Raw genomic sequence first — 16,196 nt, forward strand, 5'->3', positions numbered from 1 at the left:
AGTTGTGACAATTTGAAAATTCTGCTAACAAAACAAATAAATAACTTAGTAAAACAAATAAATTGTCTTCGCAGCTATAATCCCACTATTTAACATCAGACACAGCTGGTTTACCCTTTTGTTAAAATACAACCACAGTGAGAGCAATAAATAGCATAAAACAAAAGGAAACCTGAAGGGAAAACATTGTACAGGAAAAATTGCTACATTTTTGTATTGTTTGTTCTTATTGTTTTTCTTTTGAAGTATGTCTCTTTAGAACAAAACGTAATCTCTATTCATCTCTATTTGATGTCAAAGTGACACCATGGCATTGGAGTTTTGATAGGACAACAAAAGTTCTGATGAGTGAAATGGCTCCATGTAAGTTCTGATTAGCTTGGAATCAGAAATACAGAAAGAGTGACATAGTTTACTCTTGTTTACTCTGAGGTCAAATTTCAATTAATACATTTCCAGCATGACCTTAAATTGGAAGCCAAAGGGTACTGATGGCATAACATCAATGTTGCAAGTGTCAAGAAAAAAGAAAGAAAAGAAAAGAAAAGAAAAGAAAAGAAAATAGGACATTTCTGTATCTATGTGCACCAGGTTGCCATGGAGACACTTTTTCAGTCAGTGGGATGATGCTGATCATCTGAGCCGCTCCAAGACTGCATTCAGGTTGAATACAGATTAATTCTGAGTCATCTGTAAATAAATTGAATAGCCAGTTTGAGCCACAGCAGTATTTGATGTCTGTCGTCACATGTTGTATGTGGACGATGCAAAAATGTATTTTCCTTGTTTGAGGGAGTGTTTATGTGTAAACATGACATCATTACTTACAGAAAAATCCCAGACATTTGCTATCCACTGTTCTCATTGGAGGAGAGGAGCACAGAGGACATCATAATACTCAGCTCAGACCGAAGATGGAGCACGGCTGGAGTATCCATTGTGACCGTGGCGGAATTTGCTGAGCCATTCCCTGCTTTGACTGTTGTTTCTTTGCTGCCCTGGTCACTGTCGTGGACATTTTCCTCATCTTGGTGCGGCGCATGTATGTGCATCACACTCCAGCTGCGCTTCACAGTAGAGCTTACACACACGCGCAGCAACGAAGCCCCGTGTCATACCTCACTCTCTAGGCTGGAGAAATGGGCAGAACCACGGCGTGAGCACAAGCTCTTGGCTTTGAGTGGCAGGTGTGGGGAGTAGAATCGCCTTGGCTGGGGCACAGACCGAAGTCTCTGGTACTGAAGTTTAGCACTGGCGGTGGCTGCCTGGGAGGAGCCGGAAGCAGCCCCAGGAGAGAGCACAGGTGGAGGGGACATGGATGCAGAGGATGTAGGTGGAGGAATGGGCATGGGTAGGGAGTTGGGAGCAGAAGGTACAGGTAATGAGGGCAAGAGTGGCTGAGGTGGGGAGGGTGATGGCTGGGGTATGTGTTCTGAGAGCTGGGATTGCTGGGAGTTTAGGTTGGACTGACTTCCGGATTTGGATTTGTCAGGTTTAGGGGGTGGTTTGAGCCGAGAGCTTCCACTGAAGCTGTGGCAGTGGGGAAGCAGATCGTCCTGGCTGTGAGATTGAGTGCTGCTGTGTTTGTGGTGTACATGGGGCCTACCGTGCCCATACTGTGTACAAGTACATGATGCTGGGTCTTGCATTCTATCCCGAGACCTCTGACCTTTGCTCTTTGACCCACTGCGACTTCGCTTCTCACCCTTCATCTGTAGTTTGTCGACAGACCAATAGCGTCGTGGGGGTGGCAGAGAAGTGGGAGGGGGTGGCCACTGTGAAGCCAGCCCTCCACTGCCTCCTCCAGATCCCCATCCAATTCCTGGACCCGAACCCCAAAAATCACCTGCCATACCCCATCCTTCAGCCCGACCCAAAATAGAGTCATCTCTACTGTTGACACTTCCACCTTTTTCTCGAGCAGGGTATGTTCCAAAAAACCAGCCCCCACCCCCAATTCCACTAGCTCCACCCGCTCCAGTTCCTTCCCAGTATCTCTCAAAACAGCCAAACTCTCCTGAGGACCCCTCATCAGAAAAGCTTTCCTCTGCTCTTATTCTATCCCGCTCAGACTCTGATACTGCCCCTCTCCCTGCCTGCCGCACTCTCTCCTCTATTCTCTCCCTTTCTCGTTCTCTCTCCTCTTCTTTCTCCTCATCCTCAGAGTCCCACTCATGGAAGGACAGGCCTTCTCTTGGGTTAACTCGCCCCCTTTCATTGTGGAGAAGCAGTGGCCTGCGTTCTCCTACTCTCCCTTCTTCCTCTCTCTCTACCCCACTACTCCTCCGTCTCTTGGATGAGGAGAGGAGTGTATGTAAAGAGGAGGGAGGGGAGGGTCCGGAGGCCTCCGTGCCAACTGCTTCACCTCCACTGACCCAGAATTTAACTGAAGAGGGGAGTTTGTTGAGGTTGGGATAGCGTTTACTGGATGGCCGGTGTCGTGAATGGGAGCTCTTGGGTCTTCTCTGTCTACCTCTACCTCCCCCACTCTCATCCTCATGTTCGTCCCCATCGTCCTCACCTCCATCTCTCCTCCCTCTTTCTCTCTCTCTCTCCCAAGCTGAAAGGCTGCCTTTGTCGACAAAAGTACTGCGATATTGAGTGGAAAATGATGAGTACTCTCCTTCTCTATCCCCATCCCCCTCTCCATCTCTCTCTGCCTCAACATCACCCTCCTCTGGCTCCGACCGCTTGCCGGATGACACCTTCTTCTTCTTTTCTGTTTTCATTGCCTTCTTTTTCTTCTTTTTCACCTTGCGACGCTTCCTCTCTCTTTCTCTTTCTCTTTCACGCTCCTCCCTCTTTTTTCGTTTTTTGTTTTTCTTCTTCTTTTTCTTTTTCTCCTTTTCCCTCTCTTTCCTACGTTTCTTCTCTCTTTTCCTTTCTGTATCTCCCTGGGCTCCACCACTTCTCTCCCTGTCCCTCTCTCTCTCTGCCCATCCTGCCCACCATTCCTGGAGCTGTGCTAGTTGACTGCCACCCCTTTCTCTCTCTCTGTCCTTCTTATGCTCCCTGTCTACAAAGGTGCCCCACGGTTTGCGCGGGGGTATAGGAGGGGGAGGTCCATGAGTGAGAGATCTAGGGGAAAGTATGGACCGCTCTCGGTCCCTGGTTCTGTTGTTGCCCTGCAGAAGACTAGACTCTTCGGTCAGCTCATCCAAATCCTCCTCATCCTCTTCCTCAGCCTCTCTGTCTCGGGTGCTGCGAGATGAAGCTGTGGAAGTGGATGAAGGAGAAGTGGAGCGTGAGGATGTGGCTGAAGATGTGGTTGAGGAGCTGGTGGTGGATGAGGATGATGATGTGGAGGTGTAGGGGAATGAGGGAGAGGGGGATGGAGGAGTGTAGCTTGGGGAAAGTGTGACTGGCACAGGGATGGGTAGAGGAGGAGAGGGTCTTAGTCTTCGACTCGCTTCCCTGCCTCCACCTCTCCGGCCTAGTGGCAGGATGTTCTCGTATAATGGGCCACCAGGTTCTTTGGGCTTTTTTGGTCGCCGTTTCCTCCAGAAGGATGAAGGGAGAGGGGGAGAGGGGTGCTGCAGTGGGGGGTTAGGTGTCAGTGAGGCTGGGGCCTGGCTTTTAGGAGGAAGCCTGGGAGTCCCCAGAGATTTAACCCCTCTACCCTGACCCCCTCCACCAGTACCCGCTCCCACCTTCTTCCCCATGCCATGGTCCATGCCCTTCTCCTGGTAGAAAGCCACACTAGTTGGTGGGGGTTGTTGGTGGGCTCTGGGGACTGTTTTTGGAGTTTGAGAGCCTGTCTGTTGGTCCACACATGGCCCAAGTCCCTCTGGATCAATAGGTCCATAGTAGCGCTTATATCCATCTAGACCACTACCTGTGCCTCCACCACTTGCCCAGGTAGGTGCCCCCTTTTGGGGTAGGGGTCCTGTTTCTGCTAGGGCTCCTCTCACACCCATGGAGGCTGTGGCATTAGCGGTTTTGGGTAGTCTCCAGCGGTCCACAACCGCCAACCTGCGATCTGGCCGGGGTAAGAAAGTAGTGCATGGTAGTGGAGCTCCTACAAGTTGAGTATTTGTGGGACCCAAGGCTGCTCCAGAATGAACAATTGTGGGAGGGGATCCAGGAAGAGGTGTTTTGTAAGACTGAGGAGGTTGAGGCTGTTGTGGTTGCAGCTGCTGCTGCTGTTGCTGCACCATGGCAATGGCTGGAGTGGATACAGCTGAAGTGACCACATGTGATGAAGAAGCAGGGACCATGGCAGTGTGATGGTGGCCAGGAACTGTGACTTTAGCCCCACCTTGTGCAGTTTCATCTTCAAAACTGCAGCAGCTATACATTCCCTAAGAGTACAAAAAAATGAAGATATAATAGTGAAATAAGTCATATTCTGATAATATGGGCAAATCAGTTTCAATTACATAAGCATCACTCTCATCTCATCTGTAACACCACAGGCATAGTCCATGTCACAATCCTTCTCAATATACCCAAATGCTCCCATAAATATTTCTAGTGACTAATAATCATTCTCTCTCTCACCCTGCTGAAGGCGAGTAGGAAGTCCAGTTTGCCTGACTGGCCCATTTTGCTCATGCAGTGCCGCAGCCTCCAGTATACCAGGTGTTCCCAGGCGAAGACAAGCAGACTTAGGCCCATGGCCACCAGCAGCATGTAGAACACACCAGCCATGTTGTCTATGTCTAGTTTGGAGCTCATCACCTCAATTTTATCATTATGACAGATCCCTGAGAGCCAGAGACGCTCTAGCATCTCAATCTCATCTAAGTGGAGAGGGGAGAGAAATACAATGCATTAACTCTACTTGCTTTCTCTGTTAATAAGTTATTCAACTACTTGGCACAGATGCATCAATAAAACATGTATGAATGCAATATGGCAGTGACTTGCCTCTCCCACATGCTTGCTGTGGCAGAAAGCAGATACTAATACTAAATGTGTGTAAATCTGTTGTAAACCTACAGTAAATCAGGTACTATTTGAGATATTAGGAGTATTATATTGAAAATATTTCAGGCCAGAGGTCAAATAAACAGGCCCCTGTGGGTAAAAGGAACATTACTGTGAAGGTCTGTTTAGAAGCTGATCAAAGAGGGCAGTCTTTATTAATCCTGAAAGAGTGAAAGGAAGAGGAAGAGAGCAAGAGGCCTGTAGGCTAGCAAAGGCTAGGTCCTGCATAATGATCTACCCATATCCTCTTTTCCTCAGAGGGTAAATGAGAAGACAAAAAAGGAAGGATAGCAGAGTTCTTTGTCTTTTCATTGCTGTATTGTATCATGGGAAATGAGAGGATGTCGAGAAATAAGAAAAGGCTAGTGGAGAAGAAGAAGAGAGTGACTTTGTCATTATGACAAACAGCAGAAGCATCTCTTCTATTCAGAGAGAGGGAAGTTAACATAAAAAGAGGTATGAAGACAGATGGCAATGGGTGAAACGACAGTATATGTGCATTGTTTATGTTGTCTCAGTGTGTGTACGAGGGTGTGAAAGATGGAACAGAAAAAGGAAAATGAAATAAGATAGAAGGAGCAACAAAGTGACAGGCAGCGGGTGGAAAAACAAGAGGACAGACAGAACGGTGAAAGGGTGAGATCATAATCATTTAATTGTGCTGGAAGCTGGTCAGGCCTGCTGCAAACTCAAGAGAAAATCAGAATCTCACCTTCTATCTACAAAAAGACGAGCTTGTGAATTACCCCAAACCTTATTAAACAAAGGCATGTACTGCAGCATTTACAGCTTTGATGAGGACTGGCCAACAGCACCACGTTATCTTAGCTGGGGCCATCTCAAAACAGTGCTGTGTAATATAATAAAAGCACATCATCACCCATCACACTGTAAATGACAGCTGTGTTGTTCTCACAAAAGTTGAATTATGGCATCTGTCTCTTGTGCTATCAAAACAAACTATCCAGCAAGTGTAACCTGCGGGAATTAATCACAATGTAGATGAGATGCCGCAGACACATCACATAAAACATTTCACAAAAGAAAATTCAGTCAAGCAGGACGAAGAAGCGCAGGCTGAATTCCACATGGGGCTTGAACAGATAACAGCACGAGCCCGGCTCAGATCCGAGCACTGCCTCACTCTGTTGACACTGTCCATTCACCTCTTTCTGACTCCTGCCAGTGGCTCTGGCAAACTACTTCACTGACCACAGCCAAACTCAGCAGGTGTGTCATACTGGGAACATACATACACACACAGCTATATGCTAACACACAGACACCATTCACACACACACACAGCTTTACAAATACACATCCACACATACAGTACAAATGTGCACACAGCACATTCTAACACACGTACACATAATTTCACACCTTTTCTCTTGCCATAACAGCTTATGTTTGGCAATGGAGCGCAGGGTTGGCATGGTTAAGTGGGCACATTTTAACAGTTAATGCGTTAGCGAGATCTTTAAGCTCAGGCAGACAGCCAGTCTGTGCCATCTGCATATGACCTCCAACACCGTTCCCTGTGCAGCCCCCTCTGATCCCACCCTGACCCAAACCAATATCACGCTAAAGCAAACACTGCTCTTGGATCAGCCTTAAAGGTCAACACTTTTATAAACAAATCAGAAGTGCCACGGCTTCTCTGACCACTGTAATAAGTCCTTGGAATTGTTAGTAGGTGAAAGGACTTCTATTCGAGATGACCACTGCAAAGAAATCTGCTGGCCCTGAGATAAAATAACACAGGCTTTTAGCAAGTAAGAAGTGCTTTTGCGTGGCACTGACCAATAAGGTTACCTGCAGCGTTTAAAAGACACGAAAATGCTGCAGATGGACAAGTGGTTTCCTGTGGTTTTTAAAGGCTCTACAGAAACATAAAAGTAAAAATTGTTAAAAAACCTCTGTAGTAACTTCTCACACATTCAAGCTTTAGAGCCAATTGATTGGATTGCAATTTTATCAGTTAAGAATAGTATATTTTACGTTGAGTTGATATACCTTCAATAGAACCTTCCAGAATAAAAAAGTCACTGTTCATTGCACATGTAAATCTTCTCTGCTGTTAAGCGGTGGTGTTAGCTAATGGAACCTGGCACCAGTGTGACAATCTCACTGTGGGAACCTGGCGTACATACACATTCTTTCAGTCTCTCTCTCTCTCTGACACACCAAAAGCCAAAGAGGATTTAAACAGCAATCAAATAAACCAACCAATTGAAACAAAACACTGTGAAAGCTAGTGTGTATACGTGTTTGTGTATGTGTGTGTTGGGTGAAGGCAAGGAGGAGGGTGTATAAATGACAATTAAAGAATTAGTACTTGGACAAGCAAATTTGAATCAGATGAGTTCCACTCTGACACTGCAAATCCGTAACAGCTAATCCTCTACAGAGTGTGAGAATGGACAGTCACTCAATACACACATCTCACTTATAGCACACAATAGCTTGGTTCCAAAACCTAGTGAGCTGCTGCCTACACAGGCAACCGCCTTCAAAGACAGTATCCTCACTGTCATGGAACATTCTAAGTGAACAGTTTGGAACTTGCAATGCTTTGTGTACACCATACAAATAGCACAGGAGAAACAACTCACAATAGTTTGCTGTTAGCATGTTGCTAAGCTAATGACGTGACGCTCTAATAAGCATAACAATTCACAGCACACGATAAAATTATAAATTTGAACTATTTTTATTGATACTTTTCAGCAATGAATTTTATTATTTCATTATTTCATATTTAAAAGGAGATTTATTATCAACGTTTCTCTCAACTTGTGTGCCTTTTTACTTTGAGCTTGCAGTGCATTCTAAAATGTTCTTTCTTATAAAGGTACATGTGGTGTTGCCTTGAACAACTTGCTTGGGTGAAATTCCTGATCAAGTAGATTCCTGTTGAAGTTATTATATTTCTCTAACAATAATTAAATAAATAAACAGCACTGAGCACAGAGTTGACCACAGCTTGATACCTTAAAATCTGGCCTCTTTGGCAGCTCAATAGGTTTTGGAACACAACACAGTCTTTCTTTCTCTATTTCTCTCTCCCGCACACCACTTCTGTCATTCCCAAGACTGAATCTTTGATACATGCCCATCTCTTTTATGCATCAGTAGGTTGCTATCATCTCCTTTAAATCAGTAAACAGCCTGCTAGCACAAAGACAAGTGTCACCTGCCAGACAACAAAGATACATATTGCGTCATGTCAAGGAAACTGGATTACACCAAGATGGCTTGAAGCTAGCAGTACAGGCTAATGAATGAAGTCTTGTTAAATATGCATAAAAAAGTCTTTAATCTCCCAAAGTCTTTTATCTTCTCCATCCCAACAGCATAAATGCACTAATATACATCCCCTTAATTTTAGCACTTTGATACTGCAGAACCTTCAGAATCTCACCGTCGCCCACCAGCTGCAGTAAGGCCAGGTCCAATGGCCGTTTCCAGCGGGAGTTCTTGATCAGGGCGATGCCGTAACCAGTCGTGGCGAACACTTTCCCTGAGCCGATGGTCATTACTTTACAGCCTTCATCTTTACGAGCCATGTAGTTTAATACAGCCGCATCATAGATTAAGGCATCCAGTTTACTGCAAACACAGACAGGAAGAGTAGGAGTCAGAAGAGACAGAGCGTGAGATGGAGTAGGGTGACAGACAGAAAGAGAGCAGAGAGGAAAGTTGTAGTGTGGCGGCATTATATTATCACTTTTGCTAAAAATGGATAAGGAAATGACAGGCTTAGGAAAACCACAGTGTGGATTAACAACTCATGATAAATAGAGGAAGAGTGTGTGAGGTGTAAAGGGTTGAGAGAGGAAGTGTGGGAGGAGGGAAAAAAAGTGCAAACACATTGTAAAGGAACTCCTGTTTGTGAGAGCAACATGGGGCTGGGAGGTGTAAGGAAGAGAGTGGAAGAGCAAAAAATGTTAGATAACATGTTGGAAACAAGGTTATTGTTGTTATGAAAACTGTTACAGAGACAGAAACTAAAAAAACACAAGTATTTCCGTTAACTGAAATATAAATGAGTTGGCAAAGGAATTAAAGCTAAACTGGAAATATAGATGCAAGCAGCTATTATCAGGGTTTAAGCAATGCTGGAACTTGTTTAGGTCCTTTTTCTTTTCTTTTTTTTTTATACATATAAAGCATTTTCAGATGGTCAGTTATTTCAGGACAATTAAAGATTAGAGATACAACCATTTTCATATTTATCACTCTTATAGCCTCATCAATTGTCCGACTGTCATTTTATGAAAATATGACATTTCGGAGTTGTAGACTTTTGAACCAAAGAAAATTAAATATAGGATAGACATTTTGTTTGTCTTGACTCAAGGATTATATACTATATACAGGTGCATCTCAATAAATTATAATGTCGTGGAAAGTTCATTTATTTCAGTAATTCAACTCAAATTGTTTTCATTTGGTGTACATAAGTACATTCATTTGGCATGACAGCAAATGTCTGTGTTTCCTCAAGAATCTCACCAGATTCCTCAAGGTCAACACTGAGAGCGAAGGGCAAAGGAACATTTCCATGCTAGTATGCCAAATTACTGAACATTTCACACATGCACACATTTTAAATGCAACACAATAGCATTCAGCTCTTCAAAAGACAAATAGTGAGAACGTTTCTTCATGCTGTTCATCCACTTAGTAGCCAATTTAAACTAATGTCAATCTCACATTTTTCCAATCCCACTCTAGTCTCTGTAGTCTTATGTTTTGAAGTAGTCAAGAATATTCATCCCGAAATCCATGTCAACATAACATCACAAATTATGAAAACGTTATACTGTATGCCGATCTACATGCACTGATAAACACAAGCTTTCTCTGCATCTACAGAAGCTCTGAAACCCCTATTCCTTTACCTTTTTATCGCTGAGGCCGGACACAGTGTCAATGTATTCCTCTTGGATCATGAAGGCAGCCAGGTTGGCAGTGTAGCTAGCCAGGAAGATGACAGCAAAGAAAGCCCAGACAAGAACCATGATCTTGCTAGTGGTTCCTTTGGGGTTCTCCACTGGAACGGAGTTATTAAAGACCAGAGCCCAAAGAAGCCAGATTGACTTCCCTATTGTGAACTTAGAACCTCCGGCCTCTGACAGAGAAGATCAAGTGAAACAGAGTAAGAAAGACTTTTAACACTGACTTGAATTTTAAAAGCACTTTAATTATTCATCAGCTCAAAACAAACTAAAAAGTATCAAAACTGCTAAACTGATAAAAAAAATAGGCTTCTCCTATGCAGATGATGATGTGAGAAAGGGGTGCCGGTGCCAGAGGATGAAGAAGAGAACAGAGGAAGGAGAGGAATACAGAACACAAGTCTGCAGTCCTTTATTATACATGAGTGTCTGCAAAACTGCCTGCACCACAAATATCAAGCGCTCGTCCAGGCCAATAAAGAACAAAGGTGAACTCAGCCATTAGGACTTCTGAATAAACTCAGTGACAAGCAACTGCACATTTATCTCCTTTAAAATATAACGCTTGAGGCTACTAAAGTTTGACCTTATTAAAAGGTTATGTGCAGGACTAAGAGCAAACTGGACTCACTCTTGCCACTCTGAAGGCTACGGTTGTACCCCACTGGACTGAAGAACTCAAAGATGAAAACCGTCACTGCCACCACGGTCAGGCACATTACAAACATCATCACCCACACAGCAGGGCTGTACGGCTCTGAGAAGGCACAGAGAAAGAGAAGAGGACAGAGAGAAATCAAAAACATTAGTAGTATTGTTTTTTTTGTTTTGTTTTTTACTTGGTTTGTACACAACAGTGCAGAAATTAATACCAGGGGTGTAGCAACTGTTAGAACTGGGGGAGACCTTTGGAAATGGCTAAATTATGTTGAATTAAATTAACTTTTTAACTTAACTAGGAATTTAAAACAGCATTATATTTGTGAAAAGAAAACATTTTTATCTGTTCATGCATCTTCTGGGAACTGAACTCATGATCTTGACCTTGCTATTGACATGCAAAACAAAACAAAAAACATTTCCATATGGCAGACACCTGTATTAAAAAACAACTTTAATTGCATTTTAAGGTATATATTTTTATCTGTTCATGCATCATTGACATTGACAGTGCTATGCTCTTAAAAAAATTAAATAAAATTAAATTTGACATTTGGCAAACACTTGTATTCAGAGTGACTTAAATTTCATTTCAAAGGAACAGTATATGTTTTTATCTGGAAATTGGTCCCATGACCTTGACTTTGCTAGTGCTATGCTCTTAAAATAAAATAAAAATAAAAATAAGATAAAATTAAATAAAATTAAATAAAATGGACATTCGGCAGACACTTCAAGCGACTTTTACTATAGCAACTATAGTGATTTTAGTGACTTAAACTTCACTTCAGTGCACAGTATATATTTTTATCTGTACATGCAATCTCTGCGAATTGAACTCATTAATTTGACATTGCTAGCTCCATGCTCTAAAGTAAAATAAAATATAAATTAAAATAAAATAAAATAAATCTACAGCATTGAGTCTGTTTGAAAAATGTTGATTTAGTGCTTCTCACTGAAGTGTGATGAATAGTTTGTTTTGAAAGGGAACTGTAAGTCTGATTGATGAGCTCTGAAATGATATGCACCAGTACCTGGAAAGTCATACATCATAATCACATGCAGCAGAGACTGATTAAAGTCAAATATGATGAAGCATTATGGCTCACATGAGACGCAAACTCACCAAGAAATGCAGAGGGAGACACAGTTCCATTACTGCGAGAGACCATGACGCTGATGCCAGTCTCCACAAAGGGCACAGAGAAGTCCACGACCTCTGACCTCTCCTCGTTGATAGTGAGAGAGCCGATCGCCATGTCTGCACGCTTGTACACAACCTAGTGAACAGGAGGAAGTGGAAGATTGTATTTTTGCCCTTTTGCCACTTTTATTAGTAGTAGGGCATTTTTATTAAGAGGATTTATAGGGACTCTTTTTACAGGAGCATTACACCTAGTAAAATTCTGCTGTGCCCCAGTAAAGTTTTACTGATTAATCCTTGTTTGACAAGGGAAATTACCATATACCGACCTGACAAACAGGCTAGACTAGCCAATGGATTTGATCGCATCCAAAATGTCACAGACTAGCTGGGGTGGACATTTCACTACCTTAGATCTTCTTGGGAACCTCAGATTTGCTCTGAGATCATGTGGCCACTGAGACTTGCAGAGGATTGAGAGACTGAAAGGTAGGTAGCTAGCTACCAAGATAAAATATGCTAATGTGTGAATGAGTAGCTACTGCAATACCTATATTTAACAGGATAGTGAAGAAGCAACAAGAAAATACAGGAAGAGAGAGAGGGACCAGGACTGGGACATGACTCGAACCCAGGCCCCCATGAGCGCAACAGTATTCCATATGTCTGGAGCAACTACCCTCTGTGCCACAGCTCTGACATGAAAAATGCATTATGGATCAAGAAAGGCCACAAAGCAAGCTGCTGCGTTAAAAGTGCACGACCTACATTGTCGAAAGCATGGAACACTTTATATTAAACACTTTCAAAGATGGTTGAGCATATAGTTACATGTGGTCAAAGTGCTTATGCAATTTAATGTGCTTTTGAGGGTTTTGTTCTTATCTGTAAATTATATAAATTAAAAATTAATGCAAGTGAATATTAGTTGTTGGACATTAAATTTAGATGTAAATTAATGTAAAATTCATTAAATGTAATAAAAAAATTACATGTAAAACTAGTAACGATATTTCTACAAGAACTGTAACAGTTTTATAATATTTACAGATAAGAACAAAACCCTCAAAAGCACATTCAATGGCACAAGCACTTTGACCAAATGAAACTATATGCTCAACCATCTTTGAAGTAGGGATGCACCGAATATTCGGCCACCGAAAATGGCCCAAAAGTGCATTTTCCGTTTCTCGGCCGAAAGACTTTTATCACCGAAACAATACGGCCGAAATGTTGTGATGACGCAAACAGAAACCGCGACCTGCACGTGCTTGTCTGAAGCAACATGTCTGCGGTGTGGACGTATTTCAGTATATCTGAGAAAGACCCACGGACAGCGATTTGCAAAACATGTAATGCCGAAATTTCAAGAGGGGGTGCATCTGCAAAGACTTTCTCCACGTCGGGTTTAATTTATCACCTGAAATCCAAACATTCGAATTTTCATTTCGGTGCATCCCTACTTTGAAGTGTTTAATATAAAATGCTGCATAATTTCAACAACTTAATTCTTTGAACTTTTAATGCATAAGCTTGATTTGTGGCCTTTCTTTATCTGTAAAGTAAATTTCATTATTATGTTATGTTCAGAGGAGAGAATGTGCATTACTGCAGAAGATTCTACCTATTATCAATTAACACTTGTTTTGTGTATGTTTACTATATATAATTTAGTTCCCTATCTGTCGGTCACTACGAGTTATGTCATGACGACATTAGGGGTCTAACTTGGGAGCCCAATCATCTCTGAGTTAAAAAGAAAACGCCAATGAAAATTGGATTGTGGATTTTGCATGCAGGCGACAGCGTGCATCCACTCATTAGATTTTTGCTTCGGAGCCAAGTAGTATATGGTATCCACCTTACTACAAAGCCATTTCATCTTTGTGTGCGAGAGGCTGTTCCAGGTTGGTGTTACGGCGCGTTACAGCGGTGTCCCTGTCAGCAGCGATTCAACTAAAAGAGCAGTTTCCTCTAAAAGAGCAAATCACGGACGATTCGCGTCTTTTTCAAGATGCCGTTTCGTCCCTGTCCTTCTGGATGCGGTCGTTTCCTGTCCTCTGTCGACGGCCACGATCGCTGTCTTCAGTGTCTGGGCCTTCAGCACGCTGAAGCGGCGCTCGTGGATGAGTCATGCGTCTATTGTGGGTGTATGACCAAGGCATCGCTGCGATCGCGTCTCTCTCTCCTTAAGGGGAGTGGAGCAGACCCCTCTGTCACTAGTGATCTGGGAGATCTGAGAGTTACAGTGAGAGCTTCTCCACCGGGCCACGCCCAATGGACCTCTCACTCCTCCCGCAGCGCATGTCCTATGTGGCTGCCGAGTCATTCTGCTGGGCCGTCTCACGGCGGTCCCAGCGTGTCATTCGGTCCGCTGCCGGAGGATCAGATGTTGATCGCAGCATCGGGGGATAGGCTATCGGCCTCTAAGGATGAAGATTCGGCAGGGCAGCCCCCCTCAGGTGTTGTCGCCACTGCCGAATCGGACCCAGAGCTGTTGGCCATGCTTGCCCGGGCAGCCGTGAGCATCGGGCTGGAGGTGACTACACCGCCCAGCCCTGAGCGTTCGCGGCTGGATGATTGGTTTCTCAGCGCGGAGTGCGTCTCACAACCGCGTTCTGCTCCTGTTCCTTTCTTCCAGGAGGTGCAGGAAGAGGTGACGAAATTGTGGACGGCCCCTTTTATGGCCAGAAGCCGCTCGTCTCCCTTATCCGTCCTCACTACCCTCGATGGCGGGGCAGCCAGGGGGTACGTAGACATTCCCCAGGAGGAGAGAGCGGTTGCGGTGCACCCTTGCCCGCAAAACGCCGCCACTTGGAGGAATCGTCCGATCCTTCCTCATCACAGGGTGATGTTCCTACGGTTCCTACGGTTTGCTTCGAGGGTTGGGCATGGCAGTACAAGGTCATCTCCTTCGGGCTCTCCCTGTCCCCTCGTGTCTTCACAAAAGTGTCTGTCTCCAAGCAGAGGTTGGCCCACTGGATAGTGGATGCCATCGCCTTGGTGTACCAATCCCAAGGCGAGCCGTGCCCCCTGGAGGTGAGAGCTCACTCCACACAGAGTGTTGCCTCCTCCTCGGCGTTGGCGCACAGCACCTCTCTGGTGGACATCTGTCGAACTGTGGGCTGGGCGACCCCTAACACCTTTGCAAGGTTTTACAACCTTCCTGTAGAGCCGGTTTCTTCCCGTGTTGGGTAACAGGTAATTGGCGGGAAGAACTGGCTCGGTCTTCCCTTGACAGACCCGCTCTGTCAGTCTCTTCTCAGTTGTTCCATCCCATACAGGTAGGATGTGGTCTCTGTAGCGACCTTTTCCTGAAGGCTTGCTTCCCCATCGCTCTGCCAGGCTGAAGGAACAAATAGGGAAGATTTGAAGCAATCTTTCACTGAAGGTTGAAAAGCCCTTCCAAAAACTTTTTTGTGGTCGGAACAGCAGCATGGCCTTCTCCAGCTGCGATGTACTCACCGTTGGTCCCCTGCAGTACCAAGGTCAGTGAATTTGCGCTGGGGCTTTGGGAAGGTTACAACCTTAGCGTAGCTTTTGTCTTGACACGCTACAGCTTGTCAACATTTGCAGCGCCTCAGGGTTGTGACTGTGTTCAGGTTGTGGAGTTTTCCATAGACCCCTAATGTCGTCACGACATAACTCGTAGTGACTGACAGATAGGGAACGTCTCAGTTAGGGATGTAACGGTATGAAAATTTCTTATCACGATTATAGTGACCAAAATGATCACGGTTATCAGTATTAACACGGTATTGTTAAAATGTGCTGGAGATGTTCAAATAGTACCGACACATAAATCACTTCACCAAGTTTTATATTTAAAAATCAACAAACAACAAATAAAATGACTTTTTGTTTGCATAATCACTAAAACAATAACATTACCAATGATGTTCGGATTTTAAATGACAACTTGACTGACAACAGTTTAATAGCATGTTGAAATATCTAATGTAAATGTTCAAATAAAGCTTTGAAAAAGTTTCATAAAAAGGTAAACCTCACATTTCAGCCTTTAAACAAAGAAAAGATATGTCAAAATGATAAATGATTAATAAATGATTACATGTATTTTATCTGCTCCATAAATAATTCTAGATAACTTATCTGAATAGTTCAAATGTGTAGAATCCACACTGTTTTTCATCAACCGGTCAAAATTTACAGCAGGGCATGCAAATTCGGTCCGTTTTTGGCCAGACAGAAACCGCACACAGGCTGCATGTAAATATAAGTCTCTGTAAATCCACTCACTGACAGCAGGTGGCGCTTATGGAAAAACTGAATTACAGCTGTTTCCCGTAACCTCCGTGGACAAAGCAGTATTGCGATTAATTCCTTTAGGTATTACATGGAGCGAAGATGAAAACAAAATGCCATCGAATCATTTCTGAAGACAGTCAGAACCTTCAGAGGTACAATCAAATAATTAATTCATTCATATATTCATTTGTATAATTCCCTTAGCACTCTTTAAAACCTCCCAGCTT

The 16,196-nt window shown here is 43.7% G+C and overlaps 1 protein-coding gene across 1 annotated transcript in view; it reads right to left on the bottom strand.

The window, feature by feature from the left end:
• Positions 1–786: 786 nt before the first annotated feature.
• Positions 787–16,196, bottom strand: part of LOC107744308 (uncharacterized) — a 79,517-nt gene continuing 64,107 nt past the window's right edge. The window contains exons 10-16 of the mRNA XM_016557880.1: positions 11,683–11,836; positions 10,525–10,650; positions 9,837–10,066; positions 8,929–8,939; positions 8,354–8,541; positions 4,501–4,742; positions 787–4,301 (exon numbers count right to left, since the gene is read on the bottom strand). Of these exons, the coding sequence (XP_016413366.1) occupies positions 1,113–4,301; positions 4,501–4,742; positions 8,354–8,541; positions 8,929–8,939; positions 9,837–10,066; positions 10,525–10,650; positions 11,683–11,836 (4,140 nt within the window). The 3' untranslated portion in view covers positions 787–1,112. The remainder of the gene's footprint in view (positions 4,302–4,500; positions 4,743–8,353; positions 8,542–8,928; positions 8,940–9,836; positions 10,067–10,524; positions 10,651–11,682; positions 11,837–16,196) is intronic.

Source organism: Sinocyclocheilus rhinocerous, unplaced genomic scaffold (assembly GCF_001515625.1).
Source record: "Sinocyclocheilus rhinocerous isolate Xijiao unplaced genomic scaffold, SAMN03320098_v1.1 scaffold137, whole genome shotgun sequence".
NCBI classification, from domain to species: domain Eukaryota; kingdom Metazoa; phylum Chordata; class Actinopteri; order Cypriniformes; family Cyprinidae; genus Sinocyclocheilus; species Sinocyclocheilus rhinocerous.